Here is a 23,910-nt window from a genome sequence, read left to right on the forward strand (position 1 = left end):
ATACAAGGAAATTTGTTTCAGCAGAGCAAAACAAAGTAAGCTATTCATTCACAAAAGGACTTCTGGGGTAGTATCTAAAAATACTAATGTTTGACATAATTTATTAATGTATTTTGTCTTTCTTGAATAAGACAGAATATAAGTATCAATGAAGCCTTAATGGTAAAATTGTTCTATCCAAATTTCCAAAAAAGGGAAATAATTTCACACTTTTTCACTAAAAAATTATTTTACTGACCTCTACATCACACTTGAATAAAGTGAAATACATTTAATATCTCAAGCTGTCACACTAATCTGAGATACATTAAAAATCATTTATTGCTTTGCACTCTAGCCTTTAACATCAAAATACATTTTTACATATAAAAAACATTGAAGAACAAATGGCATTGACATTATTTTTGACATGGCACTGTCCTACATAAAGGCTTTTCTAAAGCTCTTGAAAATGCCCACAGGAGATGGTGATTTATGCAAACTATAGATGCCGTAAGAAAAATGTACACAAAGAAGCAATGTCATGTATCTGAATAGGCTGACTGGCCACCAATGGCTGTCCATGAATCCAAAGAGAGACCTGCGTTCTCAAGAGCAGACCAGTCAACATTTGGTTGTACAGTGATGGATTTGATGAGTCCTCCTTTCCACTACCTGGTCCTTTCCACTCCATGCAAAGAGGTTTTAAAGAACCTGGAAGACCTCCATCCCAGGACCAAACCAGCCTGAGTGGAAAGTATCATCAAAAGAAAGGACTGACAGCAAGGGGTTCCTTCAGAAGTCCAGTGGTCGAATCATCATGGCGGTGGCCCGCAGGGAGTAACTGGGGCCTTTGAAGTAGTGCCACTTGATGCCATTGAGCTTACCGATGCTCTGTCCATGCATATAGTACAAGCCATTGAGGTTGGATGGTCCACAGGCATCAAACCACCAACCTGAAGAGAGATATTGAGAGAAAAATAGTTATAGAACAAGACAGGAAGGAAAAATAATAATAAATAATAATTCATAATTAGTAGGAAAACATGTTCATTCAACTTTTGGGTCTGTTGAATCCTGAGAGGAATCTAGGGCTGATGTTAGAGTCACCATCTTTGTTTTGGCTCTATCTAGAATAGAATAGATTTTTTCCCTTTACAAAATGTAAAAAATTATTAGATTCAGAGGGGTAATTAAATGTGTGATGTTTGCGCTGTGCGTTCACTATATGGGGATCATGAACATGGCCCCTCTGATCAAACAAAGAGTGAGGCTTCACAGTGAACAAAGTTATCATGGGTCATCAGTGACTCCCTGACTTGAACAAATCACTGTTTTCTATTCTGGTTCATAACCATATTTGTTTGACAGTTAGACCAATTCATCAGTTCATGAAGTAGTGGAGGAGTGAAGTTTAATAAACCCCACAGAACACAGATGATCTCAGCAATTAAGTATGAAAGTATACCTTCTATCACCAAGCAGAAACTGAGAAAACATCAAAGGGAATAACCTACAGCCTACATTACCTTGGAATATACTTTTTAGAGGATTATATCTCCACTGGACATATAAAAAAATACAAGGTTTGATTATTTTAATAGTACGATTAATCATGACATGGACCACATCTTGACATCCCATTTTGATGTCTAGTGACATATATAATGATATCTACTTGTACGATTAAGTAACAACTCAACCCGTTGACTGAGGGTTACACTCCGGTTCAAAAAGCGAGTGGCCAGTAAAAATGCATAATTTGTTATTTTGTGTATAACTTATTTACTTAGAAATACAACATGTATGTATTGCTGTATGTTTATGTGTGTGTGTGTGTGATTACATTGCCCAGTAATTTATACTTATTTGTTGGGGTATTCACATGCAGTATACACACACACGCATCTTCTTGCACTCTTCCTTCTACCTGTTTTCTTCTGTAAATCATTGTCCTGTGAAAGAGTCACCGCTTCCTACGTCCAGTCACTCTGGATTTAGAATGAGTGACATGAGATCTGAACTGAGATGGCTATCAGTCTTCACAGAGGTGAGCCATCAGCAGAGGATTGTTGCACTATTCCTTTATAAAAACCCTGCCCTACAAAGTGTGAGAATAAGCCCTCTTGGAAGGCTATTCAAATGCATGTTGCTGGACAGAGCGAGAGCAAATGTGATCTCTGTTTAAAGTAGGCTTAGTGGCTTTTTGGAGTGCAGTAGTTTGCTCCAAAGTGCTTGGCCGTCCATTGCTAATGTATCCCAGGTGTACATTCTCAGGAATTGCATCAACAGCAACTATTTCTGCCAATGAAAATGCTTATTGACATTTGTCTGACAGTCATCTTTTTTAGATTTTAGGCACACGACTTTATCCCACTGCACCTCATCTAGGGTTTTCTTTGACACATGGCATAAATCACAAATCTGTTGGTCTTATTATAAATTTTTACTCTAGTTTTACTTTTTTATTATTTTAATCCTTCTTAGCCAATATCTAGTACTAATGTATTTTGCTGATTCTCTTGATATTATCACTATGTTCCTTTATCCAATTCCCATACTCACATGTGTAAATTGAGAACTTTGCAAACACCAGAGCTTGTAATGAAATACATCTTTTGTTCTTATATGGAAAGGAATTTGCTAATACCTGTCTCAAGGTAATGACATTCAGCCGATGGCTGACATTGATTTGATCGGGTTATTGTTATTTCTGGTGTTTGTTGGGGATTTGAGTGAAAGTATCACTTTGACTGACCTCCAGTCAGCATTAGGGCACACTTGCAAATACAGTTGTCATTGTCCATGTCCCTGGTGCTGAAGTCCACTCCCTGGATCACTAAACTGCTCTGTCTGCCTGCAGTTCCACTGTGGCTCCTCAGGAACAGTCTGAGAGAAGCCAGAGGAAGAGAGAGACACAGACAGTCCAGCATTAAGGAGTACCCCAAATACATGGGGTCATGCATATAGGAGTACAGTATCAAAAAACACATCACATCAGCCTGACATTAAACTATTGTATAGGCATGTCATTTTCTACAGCGTATGGCAGGATTTAGTTTCATACAGACTACTAGGAATGGGGATTGTGCAGAGATGATGGTGCTTTTTTTGACAGATACAGATCTAGAAAAACATATTGCTCTCCTTTGATTTTATTATAAAAATACAGCATATTAAAGCACACTGTACCTATAGTACTTTAAAACAAAGAGCATAGTAATGTAGTAACTAAATATACGATATCTTAAAGCTCAACAAATTAAAGCTTGCAACATATTACAATAACGCAAAGACATAGCACATTAAAACCCTACTGCACACTAAAGGATTAAGCCCACAGCTTTAAAGTGCATTACACATTAAAGTAAATCACTTCCTATACAGCACACAGCCCCCACAGGAAACATGTCAGACCCACAGAACAGAGCTATGAAATAGCTCTAAATTCAACAGAAGGTTTTAGAAAACCTTTCCTTGATATGTGCTACCTATTTTTCAGCTATTTTCAGTGGAACAGTATGTTTGCCATACAACAGTGCTCCAGATATTGCTCTTTCACACCAGGCAACATACAGAATACATGTACATTTGTAAATGAGTACAATTGCTTCCTTATTCCCTTTCTTCAAGTTAACAGTCATGGTAAGACAGCCTTTTAAGAGGCATTAATTCCTTAGGGCTTTGGTCTTTGGCAGAGAGCAGAAACAGACTTGTTAAAGCTAAACTCATGGCTGTTCTCCATCAGATACTTGTGTAGTGACAGGAGTCTCAGTGGATGTAAATTGCACAGCTGAAGTAACAAGTCATCACCTTGTTGAACCAATATTCCAGACTACTTACTGTCATTAGTGATTTAACTTATCACTGTACGTGGTGTGCGTTAAATATTTTTGGCAGCTGTGGTCTGCAACTTGGTTTGACAGTTATGATAGATTAATTGTAACATGCTCAGAAATAACATCAACACCCCTTGCAATATGCAAACTGAAAAAATACACAAAAAAAACTGCAAAGCAGTACCCAATTTAAATGTACTAAATACATTATAAATTATAAAAAGGTAAAAAGAAATGATAAATAAATTATGGAATTAAGAGAGAAAATACATGTATACAGCTGGATATACAGTATTTACTATGCTGCAGAAAAATATCTTTCTTTAAAGACATGCATTCCCCTCTTTTTCCCCTTTTTTCTGTTTCCTTGTGTGTTTCGTGTGTTTTGTCCCCAGTCGCTTTCCATAGTCCTGTCATCTTGTTATTCGAGTCTTGTAATCTTATCTCCATCTGCATCTTTCAACATCTTTCAAGAAAATTATGTCAATGAGTTCCTGGCAGAGGGTCTTATTCGTACTTCCTCATCACCTGCTGGAGCCAGATTTTTCTTTGAGGTGAATAAGGACAAAACTCTGCACCCTTGCATTAATTATCTTGGATTGAACGACATCACGGTCAAGAATAGATATCTCATCGGCCTTCTCCTCCCTCCAAAACTGCACGTTTTTTACCAAGTTGAACTGACCTATCCTCGGATGCATGAGGGTGACGAGTGGAAGACTGCTTTTAACACCCCTCGAGGCCACTACAAGTACTTGGTGATGCCATTCGAGCTCTGTCACCTGGGAATCTGGAGCACCCTAGCCCTCCTGAACCAGAACCAGTGTGTGAGCGAAGTCTAGTAATCAGCAACCTCAGGGTCTACTCCAGCTCATCTCTCAGCATGCATCCCTGGTCCCACGTAACCTGGTTTCCAAGGGAATGTCAGTGGACCTAAACTAAGTTGACCGCTTTATCAAGTTTGTTCACTTCGTGGCACTCCCTAAACTACCCTCATCCAAAGAGACCACAGAACTGCTGTTCCTCCACGTCTTCCGCCTGCATGGTCTCCCCCTGGAAGTCACCACTGACTGAGGTCCCCAGTTCTCCAGCCATTTTTGGATTCTGTTCACTCATTGGAGCCAAGGCCCAGTTGTCCAGGTTTCATCCACAGACTAACAGACAGACTGAACGTATACGCTCATAACTCTTAATGCTCATAGAGGCGGCCTGTAGTGTAGTGGTTAAGGTACATGACTGGGACCTGCAAGGTTGTTGGTTCGATCCCTGGTGTAGCCACGATAAGATCCGCACAGCCCTTGAGCAAGGCCCTTAACTCTGCATTGCTCCAGGGGCGGACTGTTTCCTGCTTAGTCTAATCCAGTTGCTTTGGATAAAGGCGTCTGCCAAATGCCATTAATGTAATGTAATGTAAACTCGCTCCCAGTCTGTTGTCTAGGCTACGAGCCACCTCTCTTCCCAGTGGAAGAGAGGGAAGTGGCGGCCCCGGTTTAGCCACTCTTAGTCCACTCTTAGGTTGTCCTCCAGGGACATTCCCCTCTGCGCCATCTTCCACAAGCATGCCCCCAGGTTTACACCATCACCGGAATCATCACACCCTCTGCCATTTATTTTGGCCTCCCACCTCACCTATGTCGCATCCGCCCTGTCTTCCACGTCTCCAACCTCAGACCATTTGTCACTTCTCAACTCTCCGCCATTCCTTCCAGTGTTTTCTCTGTCTGACTCACCTGTGTATCGACTATATTGTTTACCCTGACCACTGCCTTCTGGATTACCCTTCTGCCTGTTTTTGAACCGCTGTTTTCAGACTGGGTTGGAATTTCATTTGTTGCCTTTTGGATTTTTTTTGGTGTTTCTGCCAGATCTGACTACCTGCTCGCTTACAAACTTTTGCCTGTGACCCCTCTTGGATTACCTCTGTTGTGTCCTGTAGCCCTGTTTACAAACTCTTCTGTATTAATGACCACAAACTCTGTTACCTGTGACATTCCCCTCTGTTGTACTTGCTCTATGCCTGCCTGACCTGCAATTAAAGATCAGATTCCTCTCTGTTCGCGGTTGCTTCCTGTGTTCTGACAGATAGTCCTGACAGATAATTATATTACTGGAATGGCTACATTGCTGAAGAGACCACAAGGTTTTCATTCCTATGAACATATCTCACATACAGGGCACAGATTTATCAGATACCTGCAACTGCAGTTGACAGCAGTTGATATATACTGATACATAATGATACACTGTATGAAATGCTGTACCCCTGGGAACATTCTTACGTAGACTATGTTTATTGAAAAGGACCAAAGGAAAACAACCAAGATTCCTGAGTTTCATGATCTTACAGGGCTACCTTATACTGTATGCATATTATGTCGGGTGAATACATTTTTCATCACAGTCTGTAAGAGTCTGTAAGGTAGAGAAAATATCCCTATCCCTTTTTTTTGGTGTAAGAGAGGAAGAGTCAAATAGAAGCTAAATATTCTCTATACTACTCCAGATTTCCACAGGAATGTATACATCAGTTTCTGTGGAAGCAACAGGCATCCAAAAGCTCTAAAAATACAGAGCATTACATGAATAGCCCCTCTTCCCAGCCACAATGTAGTGTCAGACCAAATTTAGCACAGAAATACAGCACCATTAGCTTTCACCTGCCCTTGCATGAGGACACATCTAAACCCAAAAAAACCCCAAAAGACATCTGGAACCTTTCCATAGTGGCTCATTTGGCAACAGTCTCATGTTAAAAAAACATGCTACAATATTGAGGCATCAATCATTTTATGCTGATCTTTCTCTGCAATGTTGCATGAAGCCAGAGTTATGGCTACAGCTACATCATTATTCTCCATGAATTACATATAATTTACAGTGGAATGCAATGTTTGAGATAAGAGTTCATATGTTTCAGGGGATTCAATATAAAATGAGTGTAGGCAATCCCAAAGGTTGCAATCCCTTAAGTACTCCGCCACTTTGCCCTCCAGGAATCACTTTGCTGCTGCATGTCAGATATTTATATTACTGGAACGGTCACATTGCTGTAGAGAACACAAGGTTTTCATTCCTATGAACATGTCTCACATACAGTGCACGGATTTATCAGAGACCTGCAACTGCACATATGAAATAGCAGTGAGACCCCTGTACTAGTGTCTACCATATATAGTAATTAGATGAGTAGAATAAAAAGCTGTTCTCTGCTGTATGACATTGAGTTCAATTTCAATTGTACTGGTATACAAAATTACACACTTTATGTACATTATTCTTTAAAGTGTTTTAGCTTGTACTTCATGCAAGGAAGATGGTTACCATTACAAAGTAACAAATTCAAATTCAGATTAGCAAAATCTTTTTTTAAGGAATTTCTTTTTCATTACTTTTAGGAAGCATAAAACTATGGGTGATGAAAGAGGATTAACAAAAAAGCACATCCTTAAACAAGTTCAAAATGAAGGACACATAATGGGGTCATAACGGTTTGGTTGTATCTAGGCCAGGGACATAAAATAGAAGGGAGACAAGATCCCTCCATGAGCAAATGTCTCTTTAGATCTGTCAAGCGATGCAATGCAGAGAGCGAGCTGTGGCCAAACTAAATCAAAGGGCAAAACACCAGAGCCTGGAGCCTGAGTAGCCATGGAATGCTTTGCTGTGTCTGACCTGCAAACACACTCCCTGCTACAGGTCTGCTAAAAAAAAACCTTTGCACATAGCGTCACACTCTCACTGACAAATGATGAAAAGTTCAGCCATGTACACTGCTTTATCTGCTTTTCCAGTCCAGTGTGGCTTCTTTCAAATTTGTGTACAGATTACAGATTCCAAATATCTCCATGCCTGCTCTATTCCACAAATGTATTATTTACAGAGTGGTGCTTTACATGGATGTCCAGTCGGACTAAAACGTAGCAACTGTCAGTGGTTTGAGTAGGCTTTGCTTGGAGTGTGCCTCATCCCGTTTGTGACAGCATTGACTGTGGCTGGCAGGACAGTGAATAATTGGCTGTGACATCAATTTTCCAGAAAGCTTTTTGAGTTAATAAATAATATTTTGGGAGATAATCGCTGGAAACCTTTTCAAATGCACAGTAAAATGTTCAGTGTTAAATCAACACTTACAGAGTACATTATGGCTCTGCTCTACTTCACATGTTTGTCAGCTGTATGAATTATACTTTTCATACATATGTTATGACATATTTTAGGCCATATAAAAGATTTTGTGACGCCAAGGAATCTGTATAAAATGATGTATCTACTTGTAAAATCTAAATATACTAAATACTAGATACTAAAAATCAGATCTGTCATAACAGTGTTGAACTGATAGTAAAACATAATGTACTGAGCTGAACAATAATGAAATCCAGCACACAGAGTCCTTAGGAATAAGGTAGGGAACAATTTCCGAAGCAAAACTGCTATGGGAGATGGTCTCAGGATAGGCCTCTAGGCTCAGCTCAGCAAAGGTCTGAGAGTGCTACAGTCAGTGAAAGGTTGCAATCCCAAAACAACAAAAACAATTCACAGAGCCCTCAATGAGCCCAAGCAAGCATGTGTCCAATTACAAAGATATCACACAGCTCCCTGCTCCACACCCAAGTTAACAATCTTTGCTTAAAGTATTCTCTTTACTCTGCATTCAATTTTGCTGAAGTCTTGTATTGCCTGTTCCCTATTCATTTATCATAAGGCAACAGTGTCTTCGTTGTGTGGGGTTGAAGTTTGTATTAAAGGGTGATGTGAGTTTCTCATCACAACATAGAGCGAAGGACATGAGGTCAACTGTTTCAACCTCCAGCATTTTCAAAAATACTTTTCTGGCAAGGCTTCAATGGGATCTAAGCCCATCAAGCATATGTAAAGAGATAGTTGGCTTCCAGAGAGAATCTTTCCATTACAGTGTGTTGCATTGCCAACTGAGCAATTTTGTCACCATATAAAATTTGTCACATTTATATGTTATAATTTATAATTTAGAATGTATGCACTATAAATAGGTACTCATGATTTGTGTAAATTATGTACATGTTTATTTGTAATATGGTAATCATAAGGACATTTTTGCTTATAATTTGTACGTCACAAGTAACATGGAAATCCAAAGTCAATTTTCCTCTCGATCAGGGGTCAAGATCATCAATAACAGCATCGAGCCTGCAACCCATTGACATCACTGAACTGTTGTATTTTTCTTTCCTGATGCTTTTCCAAGCTTTTACTGCAGCCCCTTTCAGTTGTTTGTTTCTGGGGGTTTTTCCCTTCAATCTCCTCTTCAGGAGATGAAATGGATGCTCAATTGGGTTAAGGTCTGGTGATTGACTTGGTGAGTCTTCTTTCTCCTTAAAGAAGTCTTTTTTTGTGTTGGCAGTGTGTTTTTGGTCATTGTCTTGCTGCATGATGAAGTTCCTCTGTTAGATTGGAACCATTTCTCTGTCAATGTTTTTGTAGACTTCTGAATCCATCCTGCTGCTACCATCATGAGTTACAGCATCAAAAAAGATTAGTGACCCCACTCCAGAAGCCCAGGACCCAGCCATGATACTTCCTCCACCTTGCTTCACAGATGTTTTGAATCATGAGCAGATCCCTTCTTTCTCCACACTTTGCCTCTCCATCACTTTAGTAGAGGTTAATATCGGTCCCGTCAGTCCATAAAACTATGTTCCAGAACTTTTGTGGATCATCTCTGTACTTCTTTGAATATTGTAATCTTGCCTTCTGATTCTTACTACTGATGAGTGGTTCACATCTTGTGGTATAGCCTCTATATTGGTGCTCTCAAAACTCTTCTTCGAACAGTTGATTGAGAAACCTTCACCCCTGCCCTGTGGAGATTGTTTGTGATGTCAGTGACTGATGTTTTGGGGTTTATCTTCACAGCTCTCATAATGTTTCTGTCATCAACTGCTGTTGGTCGACCTATTCAATGTCTGTTGCTCAGTACACCAGCAGTTTCCTTCTTTTTCAGGACATTCTAAAACCAAGGGTAGACATTTAGAACTATTTATTGTTTAACCAATCAATCTAACAGGACACATCTGGGCTACAAGAAACACCTGTCAGTCACAAGTTCCAATACTTTTGCTCACCTAAAAATTGGGTGGTCTGAAACAAAAGGTGATATGTTCTAAGTCGTCTAACATATCTTGATTCAAAAATTTAAAAAACCCCAGAAATAAAAGCTCAAATTCAGATCTGTCATCTGACCTCAAACTCAATTGTCAATTGTGTATAGCAAAAACAAAGGAAATTACCTTGCTGTTCAATTCCTGAGGTCTTGTGCTTGAAGAAGGCAAGAGTCAGGTTTGGTGTATAGGGTTTGAATGTGTTTGTGGAGCATGTAAGCAATGCTGGCCATGATTATCCAACCACTAAGGCAGGGGTGTCAAACTCCATTCCTGGAGTGTCAGCAGGTATTTGTGGTTTCCTTTCAATCAGCAGCCAATTAAGGCCTTGAGAAAAAGGTGTGTGGACTCTGTAACCAATGAAAGACTTAGAAATGTATCTCTCGTGCTGAAACACACCAAAAACCAGCAGATACTGCGGCCCTCCAAAATTCGAGTTTGACACCCCTGCACTAAGGCGAAGCCCAAGAGCAACCAGGCTAGAGGAATGCCCTGAAACAGGAGCCTGTCTGACCACATAATTGGAGAATGTGGTCTGTTCTAAACTGAAGTCAAATTTTGGTCCCCCTGACCAGAAGCTGCTGTAGAAGGGAGTAATAAATGCTGAGGTTATGGCCTCTGAAAGCATACATTATCTTAATTTCTTTCTGGTATCTCAGGGGTTAGTGCATGCTGGCATTGTCGGTGATGCATGCTTACTACTGAGTGGAACTTGTTTGTTAGTCCATCCCCTTTGGGGTGGTGACTGCCCAAAGGGCTTGATCTGGTTCGCATGAACCCACTTGTCTGCTGGTCTCTGGTTTGGTTTTGACACCCTTATGCGGTAAGCTACGGGGGAGAGTTTGCCAACAATCTCATAAGGCCTGGACCAATTCTGCAGGAACTTATTCGAGATTCCCACAGGTTTGGCGAAGTTGAAGGACCTTGTCGCCTATCCGATACTCGCAATCCAATGTTTTCTTGTCATAATAGGCCTTCTCTCCTGACATTAGCCGAAAGGTTCCTTTGGGCCCAAGCAAATGTGGCCTGAAGACGGTTACATAAGCCATCCACATACTGTATGTGGTTGCAATACTCACAACCCCTGGGCGGTACAACAGATGCAGTGCATGCCAGTCATTATTTCAAAGGGCCTGGCACCCGTCGTACAGCGTGGGATGGAGTGTGTGCAGAGGGCATGTTTGCATGTGCGCAACGTGTGTCTGCGCAGTGGGCAACTAGCACCGGAATCCTAAACACTTAAACACAAAGTTCGCACAATCATTACAATGACATTAACATGACCAAAAGTTCTAAGACTAACTACTTGCCCAGATACTAGCCTTACTTGCGATCGCTCTTGCTTGGCGACCTGCTGTGTGTTGGTGCTTCCCAGTTGGGTAGCGCGGCACGCAGGTCCAATGTGGAAAAACCATTTAGGCATTTCTAAGATGGCTGAAATGGGGATATGGGTCATCAAGTCCTTTTAAATGTCCCTTATGATGGTGACCTCTACCTGGTGAAACTTCATATGACTATTTGTGTGTTTACATCTGTATGACAGAGAGTCATCCACTCAGACTGGGAAAATGTAGTTCACCTCCATTACACAGCCCAACAATTATTTTTCTGAAGCCGAAGCTTAGCACACAGCAATTCTCAGTATATTGCATTTGTGCATGAAAATAAATCTTTTGGCTCGCAGCTTGCTTGAAAATACTGTACAAATGCCCCGAGAAGATGATCATAGATAAACGAACAGATAAAATATCACTTTTCTCCTTGTTTTCTAAAACTTGTAAAAGCAGCTTAGTAAAAGTAAAATTAAACATCTGTGTGTGACATAATGTTGTTTATCATGAGACTTTCTTATCCAACACAACTACATCACTGTAAGCAAAGTTGAGAAAATATATATATTTTGGCATTCTAGCAAAGTAACTTTAATTTAAACTTAGATAAATAAAACTGATTGTGATCGTTCTGGCTAATACAGACATCAGAAACATTTAATTTGTGTAAACAGATGCTTCACTCAGAATCTCTGGTATGTAATCTAAACTTCTCCAATTTCCTATTTAATTTAGGCAATAAAGCATTGTTATGAGCACTGTAATACATAATTAGTTGAATCATTTCACAATAAGTCATTTGAGTCATGGTTGATTTTTTCCCCTCCCTGATACTTTTCCTTTACTTCTTACAGAAGCATGCACTTGTAAGTCGCTTTGGATTGAAAGTGTCTGCCAAATGACTAAAATGTAAATGTAAATGTAAAGCATCCAGACAGGAGTGATACATTTTCAGCACAATAAGAAGCGAGATTTGTTACATCGTCTCAAATGTTTGCAGTATTTTCTGAAAGCTGTATTCTTCCTAGCATGTCTTTCAGACGGGGGAACACTTTTTACAATATGTAGTTATTTAGGTGAGACAATGAGATTTTATTAGTTTGTATTTTCAGAACATTGACACTGTTTTGTCCATATATGTACCTATGGCAGGTATATATGTACCTTGTATCTATATGCACATACATGTTCCATTTTTTAATAAGTGCATGTGCTAATGCCTCATGATATACCCCATATAGTCCCCTCTCTTCTTTGTGACAGGAATAATGAATGTAAGTTGAAAATTCCATATCTATAATTGTAAGTACAACAGAAAGCATGGCAGGATCTTCTGAATTTGTGAAAGCCATAACCTCATTGAACAGGTCAAACACAATAAATAATTATGACCAGAACATGTAGTGTAGATCAGAAATGTATAACGTTCTTTCCATGAAGTCATTCAGTTTTGTACCTGTAATTACCTGTAATTATTCTTCTCACTGCCAATGTGAAACCTGTCATAATGGGAGAAGGCGAGGTGACCATCCCAGTCAGTCAGCTCAATACGCAGAGCATACTGCCTCCTGCTGGTGAGGAGGAAAACCAGCTCATTCCCCAGCCAATGCTCTCCAGACAGACTCCCAAAACCCTGCAACATGGGGACATGAGATGCCTACTGGTATTTGGATGATTTTATATGACATTTTACATCAATTTTATGACTCTTTAGCTTTCTTTCATCAAAATCTGCAAAAGTGAGTGAACCCAGCCTGATATTATGACATTATACACTCAGTGAGCAGTGAGTGTGGGGGCGACATGGCTCAGGCAGTAAGGCAGTCAAAATCGTCTGGCAGTCGGAGGGTTGCCGGTTCGATCCCCCACCCGGGCTGTGTCGAAGTGTCCTTGAGCAAGACACCTAACCCCCAAATGCACCTGATGAGCTGGTCGGTGCCTTGCATGGCAGCCAATTGCCATCGGTGTGTGAGTGTGCATATGAATGGGTGAATGAGAAGCATCAATTGTACAGCGCTTTGGATAAAGGCGCTATATAAATGCCAACCGTTTACCATTCACTTTATTAGATATTTATTAGACTTCTTCTTTTACTTATTGGTCTTCTGCTGCTGTAGCCTATCCACATAGAGGTTTGAAGCATTGTGTGTTCTGAGATGCTCGTCTGCACACCACTGTTGTAATGCTTGGTTATTTGCAGTACTGTCACATTCCTGTCAGCTTTGACCAGTCTGGCCCTTCTCCTCTGACCTCTCTCATTGCTTTAATGCATTTAATTGCATGATTGGCTGATTCAATATTAGCTTTAACATTCTGGTGTACAGGTCTACCTAATAAAGTAATCAGTGAGTGTAAATCACCCTGGACAATAGTGTCTGTCAAATTAATAACTCAAATGCAATTAATAACAAAATCCAGTGTGTCCAATGTAGCTGGAAAAGGGGTTTGAAGTATGTTCCTCTGGCTCACCATCTTATACTCCTTCCAGGTCCTGTGGAAGTCCACGCTGCCATCCTGCCTCCGCTGAATCACTGTCCACCCCCCTCCTTGCACCTCCATGTTACAGTACACCTACAGAGAAAGACAGCTAGGCTCAATGATGTACAGGAGCTCAAGCTCATGAAGCTAGCTCAGGGACACAGGCCTTTAACACCAAGAGGTGTAGTTTCCTCTGAGTATATAAAGGTGCCCTAATCAAATTTTCCATGTAATATAATTCATAATGCTTTGGGCTTCATGGACCCATAAGGGCTGTAGTTATCATTCTGTTGATTACTCAATGATTTTAACTGATTGCACAAGGTGAACTCATTTCACGTTTGCTAGTGTTCATGGTTTGTATTTCTGTCGTGCAGCTTAGAAATTTTGAACTTGCGTACACATCATATAAAGGATCCTGCATTCTCTCCTTTGAGGGAAAGAAAATATGCAGCTATATGAGCCATTAGCAGAAGACCAGTAAAATACACACATTTGTTGGTATGGAAGTGTTATAAAGTACAGGTATGTTTTCTATTTCAGGTTGAATAGAGCTTGCAGCACCCACAAGCCAGTCCAACTTCAAGCTATGTCTGTGTATGTGTCTCCATCTTCATCAGTGTGTGTGTTTGCCAAAGCGAGATCTGCTGGCTCTATTCAGCCTGAAATAGAAAACATGCTCAGAACTATCACATTTTGGAAATGGCTCCTGTACTCTGTTAAGTCATATCACTAAGCTGTTTGACTGCATATACCTATAATATGCTATCCATAACATATGCACATATGTAGCTTGTTATAATAATTAAACGGCTGTGCACAGTGAAGTTCAATTTTATCACGGTATGTCCAGATCTTAACTGCCTCACCATAACATTTCACTTGTTATCCAAGCAATTAAGCAGCTGAGGTATTTTTTTCTCAGGAAAAGCAGTCCAACTTGAAACTGTTATATCCCTAGCTTTCTCAGATAAAAATGTCAGCAGCAGATCATTTTTATTCATTCAAACTGAAAATGTGGTTACAATAACACAATAACATGGTAGAGGAACAGGAGCATACCTGCAAAAATAGATGCCTTTAAAGGAGAGTTTATAAATATAAATATCCATAAAAAGACTATAAACAGTTTATGTGAATGCCCAATAAGAAATTAATACAGTTAGCAGTACTCCATTGACACAATTCAGATTAATGCTGTTGCTCTACTTTTTGGTAGAACAGCCATTCAAAAACAATAGTCAGTACCCAACACCCCACCCAACATGTATGACCATTGACCTGAGATATGACCAGGTGATTCCTTTCACATATGACCCAAAGAGCTTCACCTCTTTCTGAACACATTCCTTCTGCTTCCTATTGCACTTTAATAGCTCTTGCCACTCCACTTATTTGAGCTAATTTGTTCCTCCTTAAATTCCCTCAGGAAATTAGGTCAGTAAGACACAGTTAAGCAATTACAGTGTTCAACAAGAATCCACAGTTCACAAAAGCTGGTGACCTTCACTTAAAACAGTTTATCATATGAGTGAATTCCTGTCACCTCTGTAAAAGTTTGTTCTCAACTGCGAATAGAACATTCCTCTGTAGCTGTATCAGGTGGGCACAAGCAGTGTATCTGGCAGGAGGGCTCTCCTGACGGTCCAGCACAGCTGAAAATGCTACAGGAGAGCTGGATGCAATTAGGGAGGTCTCTCAGCCAGGATCAGGCATGGGGTCACTGCCAACGTCTCTGCGGTCTGGCAGCAAGTCAACGCATTGCTGAACATCTGCTGTTTTCACGGGCCTTCAAACTCATTTCCAGCCCTGTAATGAGTCAACCCGTGCTGCTGGACTGTACCTTTCCCTGAGATGCTGTGGCTATGGCTTTGAGCTATGGGGGCTACTGCACTTTACATACAAGTGTGTGTATGGAACACAGAAAATATCTAAAATCATAGACATTCATAGTTATAGCAGGCAATGGGGAAGCTCTGACAGCAGCACAATATAGACTTAAATGATGAAAGGTAAAATGTATTTGATAGCCATGTACAAACCATACCCACCTTTTTGGTGTCCTGCATGCCAATATGAATGGTGTACACTCCACTTTTATTGTACCCAGCTTGGAAAAGATCTGCACAATCTCGAAACTTCCTTTCTTCCTCCGCCTGCTTCGAGATGTTCAGAGCCACTGTTCAAAAACACACAACATGTCCACATGTGTGTCAGGGCTGGAAAAGTAAGGCTTTTAAACCCTAAAATGAGAGGGTTACCACCAGGTAACATGGCAGGATTCACAAATCCTCAGTGCTTGTTGTGAATTGCTTTGTAATGGGTTCAATTGAAGGTCTCACAACAGGAGCAGCAGTGTATATTATTGCCAATTGAAAACCTTCAGGCTAATACTGAAATCTTCAGGCGTGTAGGATATATGTTAAAATCAATGGTGGGGACATTTGGGAAAGGTACATCTAGCAACCTGAAGTCCATCAGTGCACATTCAGCTCATCAGCTTGGATGCATTTGCAAAGAATTTTGCCATTAAATTTAAGCTGCACTCTACCGTGTGAAGCAAATAAGACGATACACAAAATGAATGATATGTCTGACTCTTGTGCAGAAATATTTTTGGCCTCCATAAGGCACATAACAAAAATAAACAGCTGGATAATATTGTATATACTGTAATGCGTAAGAATAAAACAGCAATGTTTTACATTCAACAGTTTAGGCTAAATTGCTGTTCTGTTCTACATCCTCACGTCAGCAGCGATGATTAGATTTATAAGCAAATTGATTTAATTGTGAGATGGAGAGCTGCCATGAAGGTCTGCAGGATTAGTGTCTAGATCACCTGAAAATATATGCTGCATAGTACTTGGGTTAGTTTTTCAGTCCAAATGAATATACGTGTAGATGTAACAAAACCTGCAATAATGTGCTAGTAATACTAAATACTCTACAATATTTATATCGCAGGTGATAATGCATCAGTGAGCTCTCGCACTGTGATCTATTTGAAACATTTATAAAAACAGAAATCAGCATAGTATCATGGGATGTCACAGCACAAAAGGTGCTAAACCTTTTGATAAACCCTTTAGATGTAAGCAATGAACAAAATGTGGTTTTGCCAATCAACTGAAGTATTTCTGCCTTCAAATGAAGGAAACTGTCTTTGACAGGTATTTCAAAGTGTCAGCTGGAAGTCTGTTTCCATCTATAGATGATGAAGGCTAAGATATTTTCAAACCAAGCAATGGGCTGAAGACTAAACACTACAAGCTAAACGTTTCAAGTTTCTGTAATAACAAGTGAACAAGTGGCTAACATTCAACATGAAAATGACAATTATGGAGATGGAAATTCAGACTTCAGACATTTTTTTTTTAACAACATCGAATCTCGGCTTTCACAGCATTGTTTTTAAAGTCTATTTTTCTCAAGGAGGTGGATCTCAACAGTGACATGCGTCCCCGTCGTTTAAAGGACAGCTGTGATTCCCTGCGATGATCAAAAGCGAGCTTTTGAAGAATGAGTTTCTTGTCAAACACATAATATCTCCCATTTTAGCAGGGTATTGAGTGTCAGTGACAGAGATCTCCCACTGTGACAGGCGGCTGGACTGTGATCTTGGACTGCAGACACTGCACAAAGTCCACAGAGACAGTTTCCATGCCAACACGTGATTTGTTAGCAGGCTTTTTGTAGTAATGAATAGTCACTGGTTGTTTCCATACCACCTCATATGTTTTCCACTCCACATCATTCTTTCTTTTCAGTATGACTTACTTTCTGTAAAGTTATATTCCTCATATTGTTTATTCATTTATTCCCTACTAGAAACAGTGCAATTAGTACTCATTAGTTAGACCACACACAAACCCCAATCACTTGCATTACATAAATTTCATTATGGATACAATATGCTGTTATGCTGATGTTGCTGGCAAACAAGCCTTTATGCCCTATTAAAGTATATTACAGTAAGAGATAGGCTATTTTAAAGGAAACTGAATAATGAGTCAAACAAACAGGCTGTGCTACCTAATACATAACTGTGCTCAGCTCTGCAGAATTCATGGTCATATAATAAATTGATATAAGGTTTAGATTAAAGTTTCATGGTTTTGAATTTAGCTTTGACACTATTATCGATGCACTGTTCAAGGAGGCATGTATTCTGGTCAGCTGGGACTTGTCTGCAGTGTAGGGTTCGTGTTAAAAGGACAGTTGACACAAAGCTCCTTTATAAATCACTTTGATGGGTTCTTTGATTCCATGTGGTTGCTGTTACATGAGGCTATGAATTTCAGTGTGTCGAGGGGGCAGATTACAAAAATGAAATAGCACTATGTGCATCAGAACGGGAGATGAAGACGGCCCAGGTCTAAGCAGTGGAGCACAATTTTAAAGGTAGTGGACTAAAATTGTGTACAGTATGAAAGGTGACAAGTCTTCATGCACAGAAAACATAAAAAGCCTTTTTGTCATTGTCGTAAGGTCATGCACAGATAGTTGTTTTGTGTATTGTATGCCACTTTCAAACCAAAGTAACAGTTAGCAACTGCATTATTGGATAGGAAATTAATGACCTACAGTTTCAGAGACATTCCTAAGAACAGTTCACTATGAAAATATCAGTCCACATCCAAAATCAATGAAGTGTTTGATCATTAATTTTAACCTAATTACATGAATTATGAATATTTGTAAAAATGATCATATTTAGCAGCCACTGATATACATTTGACTTTATCTTGGAAACCATTGCCCTGGGCACAAACAGTGGTTCATGAACACCTTTATGGTCTAGACCTATTTAATCCTGCTCTGTAAATCATGATAATCTTGTAGGAACCATTCTGGCTTCTGGTTCTGTCTCTGATCATCTCCTACCTTGACTGCTGTAACTGCAGATCACTCCAAAATCACTGGAGGATGTACCCATATGCAGTAGGTGTGTGGGTGTGTGTTCTGTACCTCCTTCCCGGGAGCAGAGACGGAGAATGCTGCTGACTGTGTCCACCAGAGCTTGCTGCTGCCTCTGGAGGGCGCTATTGTTTCCAGTGGCTCGGCCCAGCTGGACCTCCAACTCGCGGATCACTCCTGTCTGCCTCCTCACCAGATCCTGCAGGCTTCCTTTCTCCTCCCGCAAGGACTGCAACTCCTTCTGGTGCCACGTTTCCATCTCCTGCATCTTTCGCTCCAGAAACCTGGTCATAGTTTATATGGCATTGAGTAAGCAACACATCCATTGAAAAGGTTTTCCAACAATGAGTAGAAAAAGGGTATAGAGAATCAACCAGGTCCCAGGTCTACAGTGTTAAAGGTATGTAAGAGTCAGCCTTTTTCCAGTACTTCAGTGGAAAATGGGTAGAAATGTCCAAGTTTGGGACCCTTATACAGTTATAGTTTATTTCATATGACATTCAAAGGCTGATATGGTTGAAGACTGATGTTGAAGTCAATCCCCAAAACAGGATGCCAGTCCATCCCATATCAACAACAGTCCATCTTCAATAAAACAGGTTAATACCAACTTGCAAACAGAGAGGTAATGGATATCATGATTAGATTCTCTGACATGACTCAGAACATTGAGCTCACTGTAATCCAGAGCCAACAATATTCAATCCAAAATTAAAAATGTTATGATTGTCTTCTTAAATTGTATGTTTTCAATCCATCCAGACTTACATTTTTCAAATATGTCCAAATTATGTTTCAACTTCAGCCATTAGATCAGATTGGGAAAAAACAATGAAATCCAACCACTGGTGGAAATTCCAGCTATCAGCCGAAGATGGAATCTGACTGGAACCAACTTCTGTTCCAGCTGGATGCCATCTAGAATTTTGTGAACTGAGAATTAGAAGGTTCTATCTGCACTCTGAGTAGTTTTGTGATATTGAGCTTCAAAGTGAATGGGATCCGAGCAGACAAAACCTTTAAATTGAGCATTTTTTCATACTTTTCAAGAGTATACAATTTCATACATTTATTTGGTTTCCTATAAACAGCATATTCATATATCTCAAGTTCTTTGACATTTTAATTCTCAAATTCTAATTTCTGTAATTCTCAGCTCATGATTTGGTGATGTCTGTTGCCTGTACCAAGCTAACCAACAAGAAATGGTTGTGCCAGCATGATTGTTATCTCAACCATCTTGTTGCCAGCTTGACCAACTCCAAACTAGCCTCAAACCAGCATGAACATCTTAAAAGCAGGCTAGAACTGAAGCTGAAATTTCCATCAGGGATGGGAAAGAAACAGAGAGCAAATGTACATGTTTGAATCACCTTGCACAGTTGAACTGTATTCTTTGAGTGCACAGTGATTTAAGTGTTTAGAACACCTCAGTACATTATTTGAACACTGCCAATCAATAACACAGTCATTCACTTCTTCTGAAATGTTACAACAGTCATTTCTGGAAATTCTTACAGTTTGAGATTTGCTGTGGAAATATGAAATATAAAAAATATATCAATAAAATGTGTTTTTCCTTTATCAAATCTTTTCCAATTGATGCCCCCTCTCAGCAGCAATATAAAAATGAAAACATCAACAGGAAAATAATGTTTATTTGAGACAAATATTTTATCATAATTTAGGGGTGAAAGTATTTGTTTATTCATGTATTTATCAATTCAGTTAAAGCATTGTACTTTGTTTGATACAATGATCTATAATCGTGTTTTTCAATGATTCATCATTAACTGAGACATTATACTTCTGTCCCAATTATTTAAAAATAGCTTGCAGGCATTTCTTTATCTCTGTGGCCACCGTACAATGGGCCATATTTGGATAAAAGTCAGACCATACAAGTTCAAATGCTTCTGAGAAAGTGCAGGAGATCCTGACACTGCAATACGTTTTGTGCAGAGAGGGCGACGCAGTGCTTCCACACGCTTTTACCCGTTCTTGTCGTGGAGTTTGCTGATTTCATTGGTCTGCTGGAGGAGCTGTCTCTCCAGCTTGTTGGTTGAGAGGGAGTTCTCCAGCAGCTGGATTTCGAGTCTTGACGTCTGATTTAAAACCTGCCCAAAAATAAAGAGCATCAGCACAGAGCTTTTCCAGTTTAGTCCAGAAATCGGACTAGAATCAGATCCAAACCCAATAGAGTGAAATGCTTTACTTCCAGGCTGAAATACAGTACTCAATTTAGTTCAAGTATTCAAGTTGAAGGCTGATTTTAAATGCTTGGTAAACCCAACTGAGGCAGTACCTGCGTCTCCACGTCAGTCAGTTTTCTGGTCTGTTCAGCCGTCTGTGACAGCAGGCTGGTGCCCATCTCCAGCATGGCAGCTGTCTGGTTGTGCACCGCGGTCTGCTGCAGCTGAGCCAGTTCTGTCCGCATGCTCTCCCTGATGGAGCTCTCAATCTAGAACATACACGGCCATGACACACGAGAACTCTGAAAATACTACCAAAATGGATTCATGGTTGGTAGAAAGGGAACCACTCAACAGACAAGAAAGAATTGTCTATATGTGTAAAGTATACTTCGGCAATTACAGCCCTTCATTTGTTCATTCATCTTAAAACCGCTAATAACTATTTGGTTGATCAACTATTTTAGCTTAGGAAAATACAAATTTTTCATATTCACTCGTTTTTCAGTTTGTAGTAATAAAGTCATTTGTAATGCTTTTTTGTTTCAGTTACAAATTTGAGTAATCTTTGGTATGTCAACATTGTTGGGTGAAAAGAATGTTGTCATGTTACTGTAGAATATTGATTTCCTGACTTACAGTACTGTAAGCTATTTAAAGTACAGGATGAAATCTGAGTCTTTTCTAATAACTCTGAAAGCAATAGAATAATAAATGTTCAAGGTTTTGGATTCGATATCAAAGAGAAAGAAATGCCACATAAAAATTACACAGAGTAAATAAAATGAGTAATACATTCCTTGGGTTGAGTTCCATAAAATATACTCTTACAATAAAAATAGATATTTGTACAGGGACAACCTATTTTCATATTCATTCCATAGGCCTAACTGTTGTCTGGGTTACCATAGTCGGATATTGTCATAGTCAGGTTGAGATAAACCAGATGTACATCAAATCATGTTGATTTTACTTTCATTGTCATGATGTTATCATGAGCTTAAAACCAGCTTTTCTGTAAACAATTTAACAATTCTGAAGCGAGTTAGATCAATGGTAGTTCATTTGAAATAAAACCAGGGAAGGGAAATTAAGCCAAATCACCCAAGAAAATGTATTTCCATTGATCACTACACAATTAATATATGAATACCATATGAATACGTCTTTGACCATTTGTTGATATTACAATTACAGCATTTAAAAGGTAAACAAACACTTTATCACAGCATGGATTGTTTTATTGTTTCCTCGGCTGAATGTACTGAAGTGCAAACCAGAAATAATTTCACGCTAAGGTAAGAAAATACAACAAAAGGTTTTACAGAACTTTAATATATTAGATTGCCGTATTGTTCCTGACTCATTGACTGATTATAACATTTATAAAAATGATTTTAAAAAATAAAATAAAAAATGAAATAAAAAGTAATCTTGCTTTAAAATTTGTCATGTTGTACAATTTAGAGGTCAGGTTCGCTTCTGTTCACTTAGATATTTATTGTAAAAGGCTTTTTGACCAGGAGTGCCCAAATGTTTGCACACTACTGTATATGGAGTTCATTTTCAAGCTCTGTACTGTAGCCGACTATAAACTGGCAGTCCCCACATGTTTGATTCAAGTGTTAGAAGAAACATAAAAATAAATCCCTCAAGTGTTATAAGATGTGGAAAGAAAGTGCAAATTCAGCAAGCAATAGTAAAAGGGCAACCAGACATTCACCCAGACATTGCAGTGCATAAATTCAGGATAGCAGTGTGAACAGAATCTGGTCTGAGTATTTATTTCTTGCTGAAATAAGCTTTTCAAACATACTAGTGAAACAGAAGGAAGTAAAACACATGTGGGAATTGCAGATAAAATTGACTTTTTTTGTGACAACCCAGCTGTTTTTTCAATCAAACACACTGCTGCTAAAGCATAGTTTAGAGAGATACCTTTTACGTGAAACAACACGTACATGGACAGTGAGATTTTGTATGGTTTCAGTACACTTCAAAAGCATAAATGAAGCCTTTATGATGGCAAGCAGACAAAACTTTGACACTTGACAACAAAAAGGGTTACAAATAAAGTTTTAGTTATGTTTTAGTCAGTTAAATGAACAGGGGTTTGTTTTAGTGCCACACTTAAACTGACAGACAATAGTACTTTTAAGTTTTTTCACTCTTCCAAGACATCATTATATGAATTGTTTCAGTTATATCTGATAATTATAAACTTGCCTCAATGATGACATCGTAATTTATGGTGGTGTACAGTAGTAGTTTATCATGAGAGGCCGCCAATATGCTGTATTGGTTTAAGATTATTATGTTCTCTGACAAGGGAGCACTGCCGTTGTACCTTTTATCCATAAAATGAATGTGAACTGCTCTCTCCTGCAGTATACATTTCAGCATTCTATAAAGAAGAATGGATAGGCCAAACAGTGGCATAATCAATATGATTATGTAGCCTGCAGATGTTTTGCTTTGACATGCATTAGCCTTTAATAGAGCCGTAGTGGTGACTTCACTTGGTTCTTTGTGATAATTTGTCTCTCTCAATATCACTGAACTGACAGGCACATACTTGCTTAATATCAGTCTTGTCAGTAGAAGATGAAAAATGTTCCAGAATGTCCTTTTGGAGTGCAGTTACTTAAATGGTTTCCGAATTTTGTGACTGCTGAGTGGTTTAACGTTTACGGTTTTAAAGTGCATCAAGGCTGGAGTGCCTTCCTGTTATTGCAAAAGTAACATGATTTTCACTTTTCATGTCAAAATAAAGGCCACGTCCTTTTTTCAGCAGCACCACAGACAATGTGGTTAGACCTGGTCAATGTAACACTTACTGAAAGTGCTCCATATATAACTCAGTCTGTGGTCTGGCCCACCTCTCCCAAAGACTGGGGAAAAGAACAGAGAGAAATGGGCTCAGTCAGGACCCAAATAGACCACTATCAGTCTAAAATATCCACATAGCCCATGAAATAAATTATTTAAAAAAGTTATCACACAATGAGGTTTTGTTGTTAGAGGTCTTGGA

General features: G+C 39.3%; 1 protein-coding gene across 1 annotated transcript in view; it reads right to left on the bottom strand.

Moving 5' to 3' along the window:
• Window positions 1–303: 303 nt before the first annotated feature.
• LOC133136348 (angiopoietin-1-like) overlaps window positions 304–23,910 on the bottom strand; it is a 34,838-nt gene continuing 11,231 nt past the window's right edge. Inside the window, exons 2-9 of the mRNA XM_061253782.1 lie at window positions 20,993–21,148; window positions 20,683–20,804; window positions 18,739–18,971; window positions 15,819–15,946; window positions 13,759–13,860; window positions 12,756–12,922; window positions 2,738–2,868; window positions 304–935 (exon numbers count right to left, since the gene is read on the bottom strand). Of these exons, the coding sequence (XP_061109766.1) occupies window positions 775–935; window positions 2,738–2,868; window positions 12,756–12,922; window positions 13,759–13,860; window positions 15,819–15,946; window positions 18,739–18,971; window positions 20,683–20,804; window positions 20,993–21,148 (1,200 nt within the window). The 3' untranslated portion in view covers window positions 304–774. The remainder of the gene's footprint in view (window positions 936–2,737; window positions 2,869–12,755; window positions 12,923–13,758; window positions 13,861–15,818; window positions 15,947–18,738; window positions 18,972–20,682; window positions 20,805–20,992; window positions 21,149–23,910) is intronic.

This window comes from Conger conger, chromosome 1, assembly GCF_963514075.1.
Source record: "Conger conger chromosome 1, fConCon1.1, whole genome shotgun sequence".
In the NCBI taxonomy this organism is placed as follows: Eukaryota; Metazoa; Chordata; class Actinopteri; order Anguilliformes; family Congridae; genus Conger; species Conger conger.